The sequence below is a fragment of the Thalassophryne amazonica genome, chromosome 11, assembly GCF_902500255.1.
Source record: "Thalassophryne amazonica chromosome 11, fThaAma1.1, whole genome shotgun sequence".
Lineage (NCBI taxonomy): Eukaryota > Metazoa > Chordata > Actinopteri > Batrachoidiformes > Batrachoididae > Thalassophryne > Thalassophryne amazonica.
Genome location: NC_047113.1, coordinates 32,885,386 through 32,899,830, shown reverse-complemented (window position 1 = coordinate 32,899,830; position 14,445 = coordinate 32,885,386). Strand labels below are relative to the sequence as shown.

General features: G+C 41.6%; 1 protein-coding gene across 1 annotated transcript in view; it reads left to right on the top strand.

Annotated features, from left to right (window-relative positions):
- bicc2 (bicaudal C homolog 2) overlaps positions 1-14,445 on the top strand; it is a 75,918-nt gene that overhangs the window by 25,969 nt on the left and 35,504 nt on the right. The window contains exons 11-14 of the mRNA XM_034181594.1: positions 2,495-2,616; positions 2,697-2,899; positions 5,508-5,604; positions 8,898-8,937. Coding sequence (XP_034037485.1) covers positions 2,495-2,616; positions 2,697-2,899; positions 5,508-5,604; positions 8,898-8,937 — 462 coding nt within the window. The remainder of the gene's footprint in view (positions 1-2,494; positions 2,617-2,696; positions 2,900-5,507; positions 5,605-8,897; positions 8,938-14,445) is intronic.

Sequence of the window (14,445 nt, the reverse complement as noted above, 5' to 3'; positions counted from 1 at the left end):
CTTTTGTTTGGTGTCGTTCCAATGAGATTTATAAAGATGACTGCCTGAAGAGAACATGTAAATTTCCACAGTCATTGATGATATGGGGCTGCATGTCAGGTAAAGGCACTGGGGAGATGGCTGTCATTACATCATCAATAAATGCACAAGTTTATGTTGATATTTTGGACAATTGAAAGGATGTTTGGGGATGATGAAATCATTTTTCAAGATGATAATGCATCTTGCCATAGAGCAAAAACTGCAAAAACATTCCTTGCAAAAAGACACATAGGGTCAATGTCATGGCACAGGGTCAATGTCAATGAGCAGATCTGATTTGATGCAGGTGTTAATTTGGGGGATGAAAATTTACAGGGTGATTCCATAATTTTTTCCTCAGAATTGAGTGATTCCATATTTTTTTCCTCTGCTTGGTCTAAAAAAGTAACCGTTACTGACTGCCACAATCCTTTTTTCTTGATTTCTTATAGTGTTTCTTAAAGCCAGAAAGTTGCCATTTGAAATGACTTTAGTTTTGTGTCATGTCTGTGATCTGCTTTTTTTCTACAAAATTAAACAACTGAATGAACATCCTCTGAGGCCGGTGATTCCATAATTTTTGCCAGGGGTTGTATATGTATATATATATATATGTGTGTGTGTGTGTTACTCATAGCACTCTGTAGTAATCACAGTACAAAAATTACAGTAGAAAAAGTTTTTTTGTGAGTAGACTAATTAATTTATCACATATATTAAAACTGTCCACTAACCAAACTGAATGTCCTTGAGTAAAATGTAAAAACTGTTAAACTGCTCAACCATGGGGTGTGTCATCTCCTTTGACCTCACATTAAAGATATCTGTGCCATCAGCAGTCATTTTACAGAGCTCACATTCAGACTGGAAACTCTGTTAAATGCGCAGGGAAGATGTTTTGATCGACTTTACGATTGTGCAGATTAGTTTTGCACAGACAATTCTTACATGTGTACAGATTAACAGACACACATCATAGTTTGTTGTAGTCGTTCATGTAATTCCAAGTTCTTAATAACTAATATTTAAAAATATTTAGGGTTTCGTGCTATTTTATGCAGAAAATAACTTTTTATTGCTTTTATTTTGTGAGGATGCAGATTTTGTTGTGTGGGCCGCCAGAAGAGGAGGTACTGCTGGCCCACCACCAGAGGGCGCCCTGCCTGAAGTGCGGGCTTCAGGCACGAGAGGGCGCTGCCGCCACGGATACAGCCGAGGGTGACAGCTGTCACTCATTATCTCTTGACAGCTGTCACCCATCTACTCTACATCATCTCACTCCATAAAGACCAGACGTCATCTCCACCTCGTTGCCGAGATATCGTACTTCTATGGAGGTAACTTCTCTGCCTGTATTAATTGATTCCAAGAGCTATTGTGTTGCAGCTGTCAACCAGAGGACCGGCGTGGGTCGCGACTGTTTCGTCCTACGTCCCATCAGATAAGTGGTTAAACAGACGCTGCACGAGTGTGTGTTAGAGGTGGAGGTGGCATTCCCACCGTTGTTGTTACGGGGTGTACACACACCCACACTTGACTGTCTTTGTTCTTCGCCAGCAGTACCAGATCCGACAGTCGGGGACGGTGATCACCTGGGAATTCGGGACTTGGCGGCTCCAGTATTCACCAGGTTCGGTGGCGGCGGAAATCGTGTGATTCCGGCTCTTCTCAGGACAGACGTCTTCTATCCTCGAGCCTGCCCACACGTCACCGTTGTGGATTGACTGTTATCAGATTCTGAGATTGTCTGTGTATTCGTTGTGCACCTTCACAACATTAAATTGTTACTTTTTTGGCTCATCTATTGACCGTTCATTTGCGCCCCCTGTTGTGGGTCCGTGTCACTACACTTTCACAACAGATTTTACTTACCAGTAATTTACTCTTTCTGTTCCATTGTACTTTGTTGTGTCATTTACATGTAAATGATTTATACATTTTGTGCAGTTTTTCTTTCATAAACACATTCAAAATTGTCAGAATAAAAATGACATAAGAGCCAGAGATCACACGAGAGAAAATGAATAAGTTTAAAGATCTTGAATACTTGGAGCAAAGGTTGTTCACTGAGCTCTGGGCTTGAACAGTCTTATATAGGAGAAGCATGAAACTGTCACAACAAATCTATTATGCAGGAATTAATGAGTGGCTTCCTCTGATTTCAGCATGTATGGATAGTTTTGGATGGTTTCACAAGATTAGCCTCTGGTCGGGTCACAGTTTGCACAATCTGCATCCGGAAGACAATCACAAGAATTTCTTGCATGGACACTATGAGTAATTCAAGGGTGTCAGCAGTATGTGTACGCAAAAAACATTCTGCCGCAAAGATGCTATCACAAAGTTACATGAAGTTATAAATTTTCTTGACAAAAACATATAGAGAATTGAGTAAACAGACACCTGATTTGTATTACCTGATGTATGTTTCAGTAACGTTTACGATCTTTCTCTTGCCTGCGTTATGCTTCAGGTCCCACTTCAGAAGTGCAGAGTGGGTCTAAACCTCATCCATCACCTCCGCCAGGTCTCGCGCCTCCAGCTGAGGAAGGGAGGAACAGACTGAAAGGAACAGACGGCCACCCACTGGAGAAGGTTTTTCACCATCTGGAAGATAAGAGTATGAAATAAACCCTCCTTTAAACAAAATAAAATAATTCCTTTCTTTGTTTCAGATCAGTGAAAATGAGGACCAGTCTGGCCAATCAGAAGATGAGACATCAAAGGTCACAGCGATGGCGTCATGTGAGACTTGTGAGGCATCAAGCAGCAGCAGGGTGGCAGTAACAGACTGCAGGGGGAGCCTCCAGGGTCCTGAACCCATTAAGGTTTTCAGTCAAGGCAGACGTCATTCAACGGGACAGACACTAATACACAGGTAAGCATTCACATGCACACGCCTGCATGTAGGTGTCAATTTGGTACGCCAGCAAAATATTTCAAGATAGTTTAACAAAATGAAAGTTCACCTGCTGTCTTGAAAATAACTCAACTTGAAGAAGACCTTTGTTTCGACTCAGAAATGAAAGTGAAAACTCGTTTTTATTCAGGGTTCTATCTCACTGGACTGTAACAGCATGCGAATGGAAATTGTGAGGGAATTCACTTGATTTTGCGTGACGTTTGCTGGGTGTTGCAATTCCCTCGCTTGAGTCTCAGGGTGTCACAGGGTGTCACGCACACTGTGCCTGGATTTTGAACACTTCACAGTTGCTGAGGTAACAAGGGTCCTTGTCACACACTCCCAGAACCATCGCAGTCATCGGGAAGCCCTCTGAATGTAGTCCCCACAACTCATTATGTGTGAGAATTGTGAAAGAACTTTGTGAGGGGTTGACAATGGATGAAACTACATTGTGACTGATTGGAGACACAAATGGGGATCTGACATTCCCTGTGGGAGACATGCATGAGTTACTCTAGGACTACTCAAACTAGCAGAGATAATGAGAGAAAGACAGCACTTCTGTAAGTGGCCAAGGGAACCCAGCAGCAATGGCTGAACTGCTGGCCCACGTGCATGCATGATCAGTGGGCTGGACATGCCTGTCCACACCACCTGGGATTATCTTTCTTTTTTATATCATGGACCATAGCAAGAGCCCATGTGCACAGCGCAGTGGTGGACGAGTACTGGTCATTCCCAAGAATCAAGGAGGACATATGTCCACAGGAAGACATCGCACACGACCAGTGATGGTGCCAGCCAGGACCTCTTCCCACTGGGCGTTACATATTTAATCCTGCGGCTGCTGATCACATGATCCATGCAGGACAGTGCTGACCAGGACCTCATCAATGGTGTGGACCGCTGGACATTACATATTTCACCCTGTGGTTGCCGATTGCATGACCCATGCATGAGGGTGCCAGCCAGGACCTCATTGATGGTGTGGACCACTGGACATTACATATTTCATCTAGCAGGAAATCTTTCAGCATGGGTGAGTGCCCTGTTCATGTTATGTGTCGGACGCAGGACGGAGAACCGACCAGCGTTTGAAGGACCCAGTATAAAATAAGCAGAGCACGGTACAAAGGATAACTGAATTTAATAACATAACAGTGATGTGCAAAATACAAACAAATAAGTGCGCGGTCTGGCGTGGTGGAATGCCGGTGTGCTCCCAGCAGCACTAACGGTCCGGAGCCAGAAACAGTTCGGACCCAAGGACCCCGCCGACACCCCCCAGGTGGCCGCGACAAACCGAGTCTGTGAAAGAAGAAACCATCATGTGAGTCCACACTCCACACACAGAGAGACCACTCAAAGGTGTACACAAACAGCAAACACTTCCTGGCTTAATTACCAATCAGCTTCCCACCCTGCAGGCATGGAACACCCAGTTCACAGTCTCACTGCAGTGGAAGCTGATTAAACGACTAACATAACAGCTCAATATAATAAGGTGTGAGGGACACCACATTTACTGACTGTACTAATGTTAGTCACAAAACCTAAAGTACCTCAGGAAGTGTGCTGACGAGCGTGAGACCTCACCCCCTCCTCTTTCACAGACCATGGCATCAAACCTGGTGGTCTCTGCATCTCACCCGTCTGGTCACAAGGTCGAGTCTCTGGCAAATACACACTGTGTACTCCAGACTTAAATGCCACCATGCCCCAATCCATAGAGATGCACCACAGCTGTGAGTCCTGACGAGCTGCACATGATCAGCCTCAGGTGATCAGGGTGAGGTCCTGATAACTCAGCCACACAGCCACTCAGTCCTAAACGCGTGCCACCTGGAAGGAAAAACAAAAGACAGAAATAGAAGACAGAAACAAAAGGCAGCCAGGCACCCCCAACCATACAACAGTTCAGTTTTCTTCCTGTTATATTTTCTTCTCCTCTGTGGAGCCACACTAGGCTTTTGTATAATTTATTATTGTTTGTTTAAATATTAATTTATTTTTATTTTATTATTATCTATGCACAAAAGGTGTCATTGTTTCAGCCGCGAGTAGTATTAGACTTCCTTGAGAGTGCTGCACGGCATTCATGTGCAAATCACCAGATTCTTGCATTTGAAAAGGCTGCACACTCTCACGATATGTATGCAGACATCTTCGCTGCAAGTCTGTGTGACATTTGGCCAACATTCTAGCGGCATGTGTTAATGTGTTGTTAGTACTAATTCAGTGCGATACCAAGAATGATTTGTGTTTGGTCACAAATTCGAATCTCCAACTACTCTCCGACAGTTGCAGCCCAGTGAGATAGTACCCTTTGCACATAGTGCCCATATTTTATTTGGAATTCCGTTATACATGATCTATCTATCTGTCTTTTTCATCCACTGATACTTTGCACTCAGGTTTTCTCTTGTGGTTTTTCTACAGAGAAGCCTTGAAGTGCAGTTTTTACAGCACAGCTCTGTAAATGATATCCTTCTTTAACAGAGTTGCTGTTGCTTTTGGCTCTTCATCTCTCAGAATTTGCAGAGAGAATTCAGTCAACACATGGTTTGTGTGCCTTTGCCAGGTTGCTGAATTCAGACATTGAGGACGTGAAGAGACACAGCCTGAGGAGAGGCATGACACCGACACGGGATGCATGTACTGACTCATTGGAGGCAGAGGTGAGAAGAAAAAACACCTGCAGGTTTCTTTTCTTGCATTGCTGCAACCGTATTTCATTCCAGAGAGCGACACATTCCAGTCTGTTAGCCTTCAAAAGAGACATTTTTAATCAATCAATCAATTTTTTTTTTATATAGCGCCAAATCACAACAAACAGTTGCCCCAAGGCGCTTTATATTGTAAGGCAAGGCCATACAATAATGATGTAAAACCCCAACGGTCAAAACGACCCCCTGTGAGCAAGCACTTGGCTACAGTGGGAAGGAAAAACTCCCTTTTAACAGGAAGAAACCTCCAGCAGAACCAGGCTCAGGGAGGGGCAGTCTTCTGCTGGGACTGGTTGGGGCTGAGGGAGAGAACCAGGAAAAAGATATGCTGTGGAGGGGAGCAGAGATCGATCACTAATGATTAAATGCAGAGTGGTGCATACAGAGCAAAAAGAGAAAGAAACAGTGCATCATGGGAACCCCCCAGCAGTCTACGTCTATAGCAGCATAACTAAGGGATGGTTCAGGGTCACCTGATCCAGCCCTAACTATAAGCTTTAGCAAAAAGGAAAGTTTTAAGCCTAATCTTAAAAGTAGAGAGGGTGTCTGTCTCCCTGATCTGAATTGGGAGCTGGTTCCACAGGAGAGGAGCCTGAAAGCTGAAGGCTCTGCCTCCCATTCTACTCTTACAAACCCTAGGAACTACAAGTAAGCCTGCAGTCTGAGAGCGAAGCGCTCTATTGGGGTGATATGGTACTACGAGGTCCCTAAGATAAGATGGGACCTGATTATTCAAAACCTTATAAGTAAGAAGAAGAATTTTAAATTCTATTCTAGAATTAACAGGAAGCCAATGAAGAGAGGCCAATATGGGTGAGATATGCTCTCCTTCTAGTCCCCGTCAGCACTCTAGCTGCAGCATTTTGAATTAACTGAAGGCTTTTTAGGGAACTTTTAGGACAACCTGATAATAATGAATTACAATAGTCCAGCCTAGAGGAAATAAATGCATGAATTAGTTTTTCAGCATCACTCTGAGACAAGACCTTTCTGATTTTAGAGATATTGCGTAAATGCAAAAAAGCAGTCCTACATATTTGTTTAATATGCACTTTGAATGACATATCCTGATCAAAAATGACTCCAAGATTTCTCACAGTATTACTAGAGGTCAGGGTAATGCCATCCAGAGTAAGGATCTGGTTAGACACCATGTTTCTAAGATTTGTGGGGCCAAGTACAATAACTTCAGTTTTATCTGAGTTTAAAAGCAGGAAATTAGAGGTCATCCATGTCTTTATGTCTGTAAGACAATCCTGCAGTTTAGCTAATTGGTGTGTGTCCTCTGGCTTCATGGATAGATAAAGCTGGGTATCATCTGCGTAACAATGAAAATTTAAGCAATACCGTCTAATAATACTGCCTAAGGGAAGCATATATAAAGTGAATAAAATTGGTCCTAGCACAGAACCTTGTGGAACTCCATAATTAACTTTAGTCTGTGAAGAAGATTCCCCATTTACATGAACAAATTGTAATCTATTAGACAAATATGATTCAAACCACCGCAGCGCAGTGCCTTTAATACCTACGGCATGCTCTAATCTCTGTAATAAAATTTTATGGTCAACAGTATCAAAAGCAGCACTGAGGTCTAACAGAACAAGCACAGAGATGAGTCCACTGTCCGAGGCCATAAGAAGATCATTTGTAACCTTCACTAATGCTGTTTCTGTACTATGATGAATTCTAAAACCTGACTGAAACTCTTCAAATAGACCATTCCTCTGCAGATGATCAGTTAGCTGTTTTACAACTACCCTTTCAAGAATTTTTGAGAGAAAAGGAAGGTTGGAGATTGGCCTATAATTAGCTAAGATAGCTGGGTCAAGTGATGGCTTTTAATATGTACCAAAGTAATTAAATTCACAAATGAAATGAAATGGTTTCTACTCAACATGCAGTTTATTCACAGTACAGAAAGTATTAAGCAAGAAATACAAAAGTAAATCAAAAATAATTTACTACAATACTACAATTAATGCATTTTTCTCTGGTTTGAACTCCTGGTCTGTAGCGATGCTTGTTGCCTTTGTGCAATTTTCCAATTTCATTTATTATTTATTGATCATTATTAAGCTCCAACAGGAGCGATTTTAAAGTTAACAAACATTTTTGATGGGTAAACTTCATTCAATATTTTGTAGCTGTCTTAAAATGAGCATAAATGCATTTAGTGGAAGCTAATTGGTACACTAATGATTTTCAAAGAGTAAGCACCGCTAAGTAGCTGTTAGCTGATTTGCTAAACTGTTCGTATTACTGCATGCTTGCCATCATATTGGCTATCATCAAATAAAAACATTCCAATAAAATTAAATTTCAATTAAATTCAATTTATTTAATTGATATAGCGCCAAATCACAACAAAGTTGCCTCAAGGCGCTTCACACAGGTAAGGTCTAACCTTACCAACCCCCAGAGCAAGCACACAGTCGACAGTGGTAAGGAAAAACTCCCTCTGATGATTTGAGGAAGAAACCTCAAGCAGACCAGACTCAAAGGGGTGACCCTCTGCTTGGGCCATGCTACAGACAAATTACAAAACAATTCACAAAATTAATATACAGGAGATGTTGCCGGTGCACAGGACAGGAGGGAGTCAGAAAATAGACACCACACCCATCCCTGGATGGAGCCGCACCTCAAACAGAGAGAAAAAACAGAATCAGGCATCAGAAAGACAACAAATACAGTGTAATTTGTCAGCATTAAGCAACAAGAAGACCAAAAGAAATATTAAGGTGATCACCGGCCACAAGCCCTAAGCTTCACTAAAAGACCCAGAATTTAGATAAAGTTGAGGCAGCACCCACTCTGTTTCCTAATAAAATGAATTTAAAAGTTAAATACAGGTGTAGGTGTTTGCAAACAGGTGTGATGAATCAGCTCCGTGACACGCGCCTGGAGAAACAGGAAGGGGGGGCAGAGAAAAACACCAAGGCAGCACAACAAGCTGTTGATTTCCATATCTCACCTATGGAATACTTGGATTGTAGAATTATGTTTGCTTTTAAAATTTTCCCCTTTTCTTGTCATCTCACTCACTCTCTTTCAAATGTCACTGGATGAAGGTTTAACATGTTTACAACCATAACAGCATGAAATGTTTTTCATGTGACTGTTTGTTCCTGATGCAAATTACATCCCCTTCTTGTCCTCAATAACCACAAGGTGAAGAAAAAAAAAAAAATCAATTTCACGCATTATTTACCTGCAGTTTTTCCTGTTTTCCATATCTGCAGGATTATGATTATGAGAAGAAGAAACTACTAGCAACAAGAGGTTAGTGGTGATGAATATTTCATGTTTTTCTTAGCCGTGGAGTCAGAACCTGCACATTCTACTTCTATAATTAGGGCGCAGCTTCACCAGGTTTTTTTTTTTTTAAAGAGAAAGATGGTAATGCAGAAAATGACCAAAACACATTTTTCAGCAGAGAATGGTGCAGAATGTGTACCGTACGTAGCATCTTATTTTTGACCAAGGTCATCTTGCCATTTATGATGTAATGCTGCGATGATGTCGGATGTCACGATCAGTGGCGGTGAATTGTACTGCTTTCATACTGGCTTTCATTAGGAACAACTACATTAACTGTTATGTTCTCTACAATTTTGGGATTTTTTTTTATTGCATCTACAATTTATGCTTCACATAAGCCTCATAATGAAATCAGATGATATTTTGTTCGCTGCTCTAAAGCACAGATAATTAGCTTCACACTGTAAATAAGTGAAATAGCTGATAGCGGTCAGTGGAGTTGATGGTACTGAATGCAAAAATAAAGAAGTTTGGAGACCTGATAAATAAATAGAGTACTGATGCAATAATATGTATAAATCTATGTACTGATAATCCTGTTAAATTAGCAGTACAATATGTTTTCATATTCTACTTTTCTCCATGTTTTGTCTTTCTGTATCTTATGCTTGCATGTATCGACTTGACTGAAGTCCAGTAGTCTGGAATTTAGCCAAATTTTGTTTTTTATCCATCGTTGTTAAGGTTCTTTTATGTGGTGAGTGATCTTAAAAACAAATGGACAGGAAACGGACTTCAAAGTTTAGATGTTGAAAGTGTCTACCAAGGTTGGGTAGGATTACTTTGAAAGAATACATGTGGATTACATGTATGTATGTACATACATTTGGATTACTTGTAATCTGATTATTTTTGGATTACATTTCAAAGTAATCCTACCCAATCCTGGTGCCCACACTGATAACAGAGTCATCTAAAGCAGCGCTGGGGGTCTTCGAACAAAGTAGGCGAGTATATGTGGGTGTCGTGCTCACACTGAGTTCAAGGCAGTATGTACAAATCTTATAGTGTATTTGTATGTCGGTGTGCCTAGCAACAAATCAGTGTTCCATTATGCCGTTCCCATTCTGTTCCAAATAGATGCGAATACTTTGGTTTTATCAATTAGACAGCTATAAAAACAGTTAGGTTAGGATCAGATAATACTAATACAAGGACATTTTGGATGTGTGTTGGCCATTTTGTGGTATGCATGATGGAACACTCTGACATTGTCCTGGCCATCATGTAATTGTTTCTCAACCTGAAGTTGCTCTTTTTGAAATTCGGCTTGCTACACCGAAGAAAAATCCTGCTCTTTTGTGCAGACTGCATTGTTTCGGTATTGCTATTGCCATCACCACTCCTCCCCACCAATATATGCCACTGGCTTTGAAATGTTTCCCCTTTTTGGAATCCAGAGGTGTCGAATCCAGCTTCAGAAAGTAAAAACCCTCCCATGTGTTGCTTCTACATGTGCACCTAAAACAGGTAATCTCAGTAATTAGCTCATCCACCTGCCTGAAGAACTGAACTAGTTACAATCAGCTGGTTTATTGGGAAGATGGAACAAATATGTGGCTGTACCTTTACTTTCTGAAGCTGGATTTGACACCTCTGTTGGAATCTTAAGCCCCGGTCACATGGCACTGATGAAGGGCAACGAAGCCCAAACGTCGACTTTCGGAGGCATCGTTTAACTGCTTAGTTCCTGCAGGTGGCGCTTTGTCAGAACTTTCAAACTGTTGAAAAATGTGAATGAATCCCAAGGACAACCTCAGTTCGTCTGTATTCAATTTTTCTTTCTGTTTTGCCGGTTTCTTATCATTTGCGTCCAACTTCGTCCGACGTCTTGCACGAACATTGACGATATCTGAATGGATTTATAACTAAAGCTCCGACGAGCTGAATGAAACATCATTGCATTGCTGATGACTCGTCCATGTTTGGGATGGAAAACAACGTTGTCATACAAAAGCAATAGCAGTAAGAATGTTTTATCAACTACTTTAACTATTTACGCTGCCCTGCGTGTACACACACACGTTGTTGTGAAGACAATATCTCTCGCCAGTTGTCAAGACAACCAGATCCCGCACCTGCAACTGCTGCGGACATGAGGAAGAGGCTGGCTGCGCTCGGTCTCATACCCGCTGTTGGTTATGTCATTGTGAATGTTTTGAAGCATTTTTCTTTTGCTAGTTTCAGTTTTGTGGCGTTCTTTTTTGATTCGCAGGCTTTTCAGTGAAGGTGCAGGATCATTCGTCCACCTTTTCTCAATGATTTTTGACATTTTGACTTTTTTCTTCGTTCGGCTATCGGCATGTGCCATGTGACTGAGGCATAAGAATAAGTCACACAACTGTCTTTGAATTACCCAGTTTACGTTTAACCATATGAGGATTTTAGGGTAAAAAAAATGGCAAAGCCACACATTCAGTTTGCATGTTTCATTCTACCTTTGCATATACTATCAGTGAATAAATGAAAACTTTATTTTACACCCCGCCATGATTCATTCACACACACGCACAAAAAACCCTGATAAGAATCCCAACTCATTTTCATGATCAACATCACCTGGTTTTGCTATTGTTCAAAAAGCTGTACAGATTTTATTTTGCCAAATCTAATTGTGTCAGTCAAAATTTCACAATTTCACTTTGTTGTATGTGTTTGTGTTTTATTACTGTATGTTTTGTATTTTTTAAAAGAAATTGTTTATATCTGCACTGTCTGGGCATTACATCAGGTTGCTGTAGTGTTTGTAAACCAATGGTGTCCAAACTATTCCAGAAAGGGCCGAGAGGGTGCAGGTTTTCTTTGCAGCCACTGACTCCAGCAGGTGATTAATCAGTGAAATCACCTGCTGAAGTCAGTGGCTGCAAGGGGCTTGTGTGTCACGCGTGTATTGTCGACGGTGCGCTGCAGGACAGATGCCGCGTCATATGAGCTCAGCTCAACAGAGCTCACGTGGGTGACGTGACATTCAGATCGGACACTGCGTGTTATGATCTGACCATCCATTTCGCCTGGGGCAGCCTGTCAATGTGCACGCCATGCACTTGCTTGCTACAGCCCGTCGCAACAATGATATATGTTTTTATGTATGTCCACGTGAGGACAGCAAGCAGACACATGCGTGTCACAGTGGACAGTTGTTAGGTCATGTCCTTCAAAACACGGTACATGTTCCCCAGAACCAGAGATCTCAACAGCAGCTGTTATTTGTTATGTAATTGTGTATGTAGGTAGTGTAGTACTTATTAATCTACCTGTCCTGGCTGTGGTCTCTGTGTTTGTACTGTGACACATCCTGTGCATTAAGCAGTCATTTGTGTCTCTGGTCAGCAGCTGAGAGGCACCTCCCCGTGCTGTGTGCACTCTAATCTGTCTGTCCGGCCCTGCATGTGTTCATGTCTGTACATACATATAAGCATTTTATACAAGTGTGCTCCCCCACACACCACATGTGTATGGGTGAGCGTGAAACACACGTACGCCACATGTGTTTGGGGGGGAGAGGGAGGGGGCGCAACACGCGCACACATGTGGGACACATCCACCACGTGTGTTCCTTTTTGCAATGCCACACTCATGGCGGAGGGGGGAGCACTTAAACAAATTTCACATCCAGCTCTAAAGTGATGGTCTGCTCACTGTTTTCATGCTAACAGCACGAATGGCCACACAGTGTCAGGTGAGCGGTGTTAGATGTTCATGTGTGACACCTGGAATTTGGCCGATAACCTGCCGTGAGAGGGATCGAATGGAGTCTCACAGGGCACACTCTGTCTTTCAGCCGCTGGTGTACACAAATAGTTGTAATGACACGTGTCCAAGGCGTTAGAGGCAGCTCTGATTTTTCACAAATGGCATGGAATTCCTCCTTTGTGCGGTAGTCGGCTTAAATTGTGTTATGTGTGAAGGGGCCCTTACCAATGTGCTTGCTGTAGGGATGTGTAAGTTCAGACCTTACCTTTGTGAAGTGCCTTGGGATGCCTTATGTTGTGATTTGGCACTTCATAAGTAAATTGAATTGAACAGAATTGCATCAGAACAAGTGTTCCATCTACTCAGGCTTGATGGAGTTTCTGAGACTTTCAGTGTCATTCCAGTGTAAATTTTCAAGTATAAAGTTGGAAAATCCTCATCTCTACCTCATACCAAATTGTTATTTACATACTTTTACTTTTGTCATGCTCTTCCTACAGAGTTGCTCTGTGTCTGCTCCATGATTTTGAAATAAATACATTTCTGAGCCATGCCTCAATGTCGCAAGCATTTTACAGTTGGGCTCAGCAGTTTGACAGGAGAATACACGTTTCCAACCTGAGTCTAGATGATATTGCTAATTATCAGTGTTTTCCTTTCGGCTGCTCCTGGTCGCCATGGCACATTTGGGATTTGGCACAAGTTTTATGCAGGATATCCTGACACAAGTCCGGCTGTATGTGGAGAAACCTGTTCACTGCTCATGGTGTTTTCAAGCAGTCTCAAAGCCAAGTACTAATCACGAGCTGCTCTGTTTGACACCTGAGAACTGATGGACTCAGGTGGTCTCAGAACAGCATGGCTGCATCATCAGAGTGGTTTTTATTTATTTTTTTTTATTCCAAAATGAATCACATTCATCTGATTTTTAAGAAATCCCTGAACCCACCCCCCTGGAGTTCCTTTGCATCCCCTGGGCAATATACAAGCAAGCTGTTTGAGACATTTTTTAACTGCACAAACAACACTGCAAGACGTCCAGAGCATCATTTAGATTGCTTGTAACACCCAACGCTTGGTCATAAAGATGACAACAACATTTTAATGTGAAATGGATATGCAGAGTGGGGTATTTTAAATTCTTCAATCCCCATGGATAAGTCAATGCTAATCTAGTCAAAATTCTGGACATTCTAACACATAACAGACACACAGATTGGGCCTTAGAGAATTATGGTATAGAAATGATAAAGGCAGCTTGTTAACATGGGTGATTCTTTAACTACGGGCACTATTGGCCTTGTAAATGTAATTTCCACCACACCATTGCCTTACAATATAAAGCGCCTTGGGGCAACTGTTTGTTGTGATTTGGCGCTATATACATGTGCTCTGATGTCACTGTTTATCTCCATAGAAACTACCAAAACAATCTTTCATACAAACTGTTTAGGGACACTACAGTGTTGTGGTGGAAATTACGGCAATAATGTGGGACAACTACATTTTGTTTAAAAAAAAATCACAACAGTTGTATGACATTGAATACCCCAATTATGTTTTGATTATTTTACTGATATTTTATTCAGAGATATTTTAAAACATTAGAAAAAACGTTTCTTTACCATTCATTTTATCATTGAAGATCAAAAGTCTGGGTGTGGGACAAGCACAAAATGGCAATATTTGCATATAATGATGCTGAAAAAAGGTGAAAAAGTCATCATAGACTACTAGAACAAATTTCTTAACACACGTTCATTGTAAAGATAACTA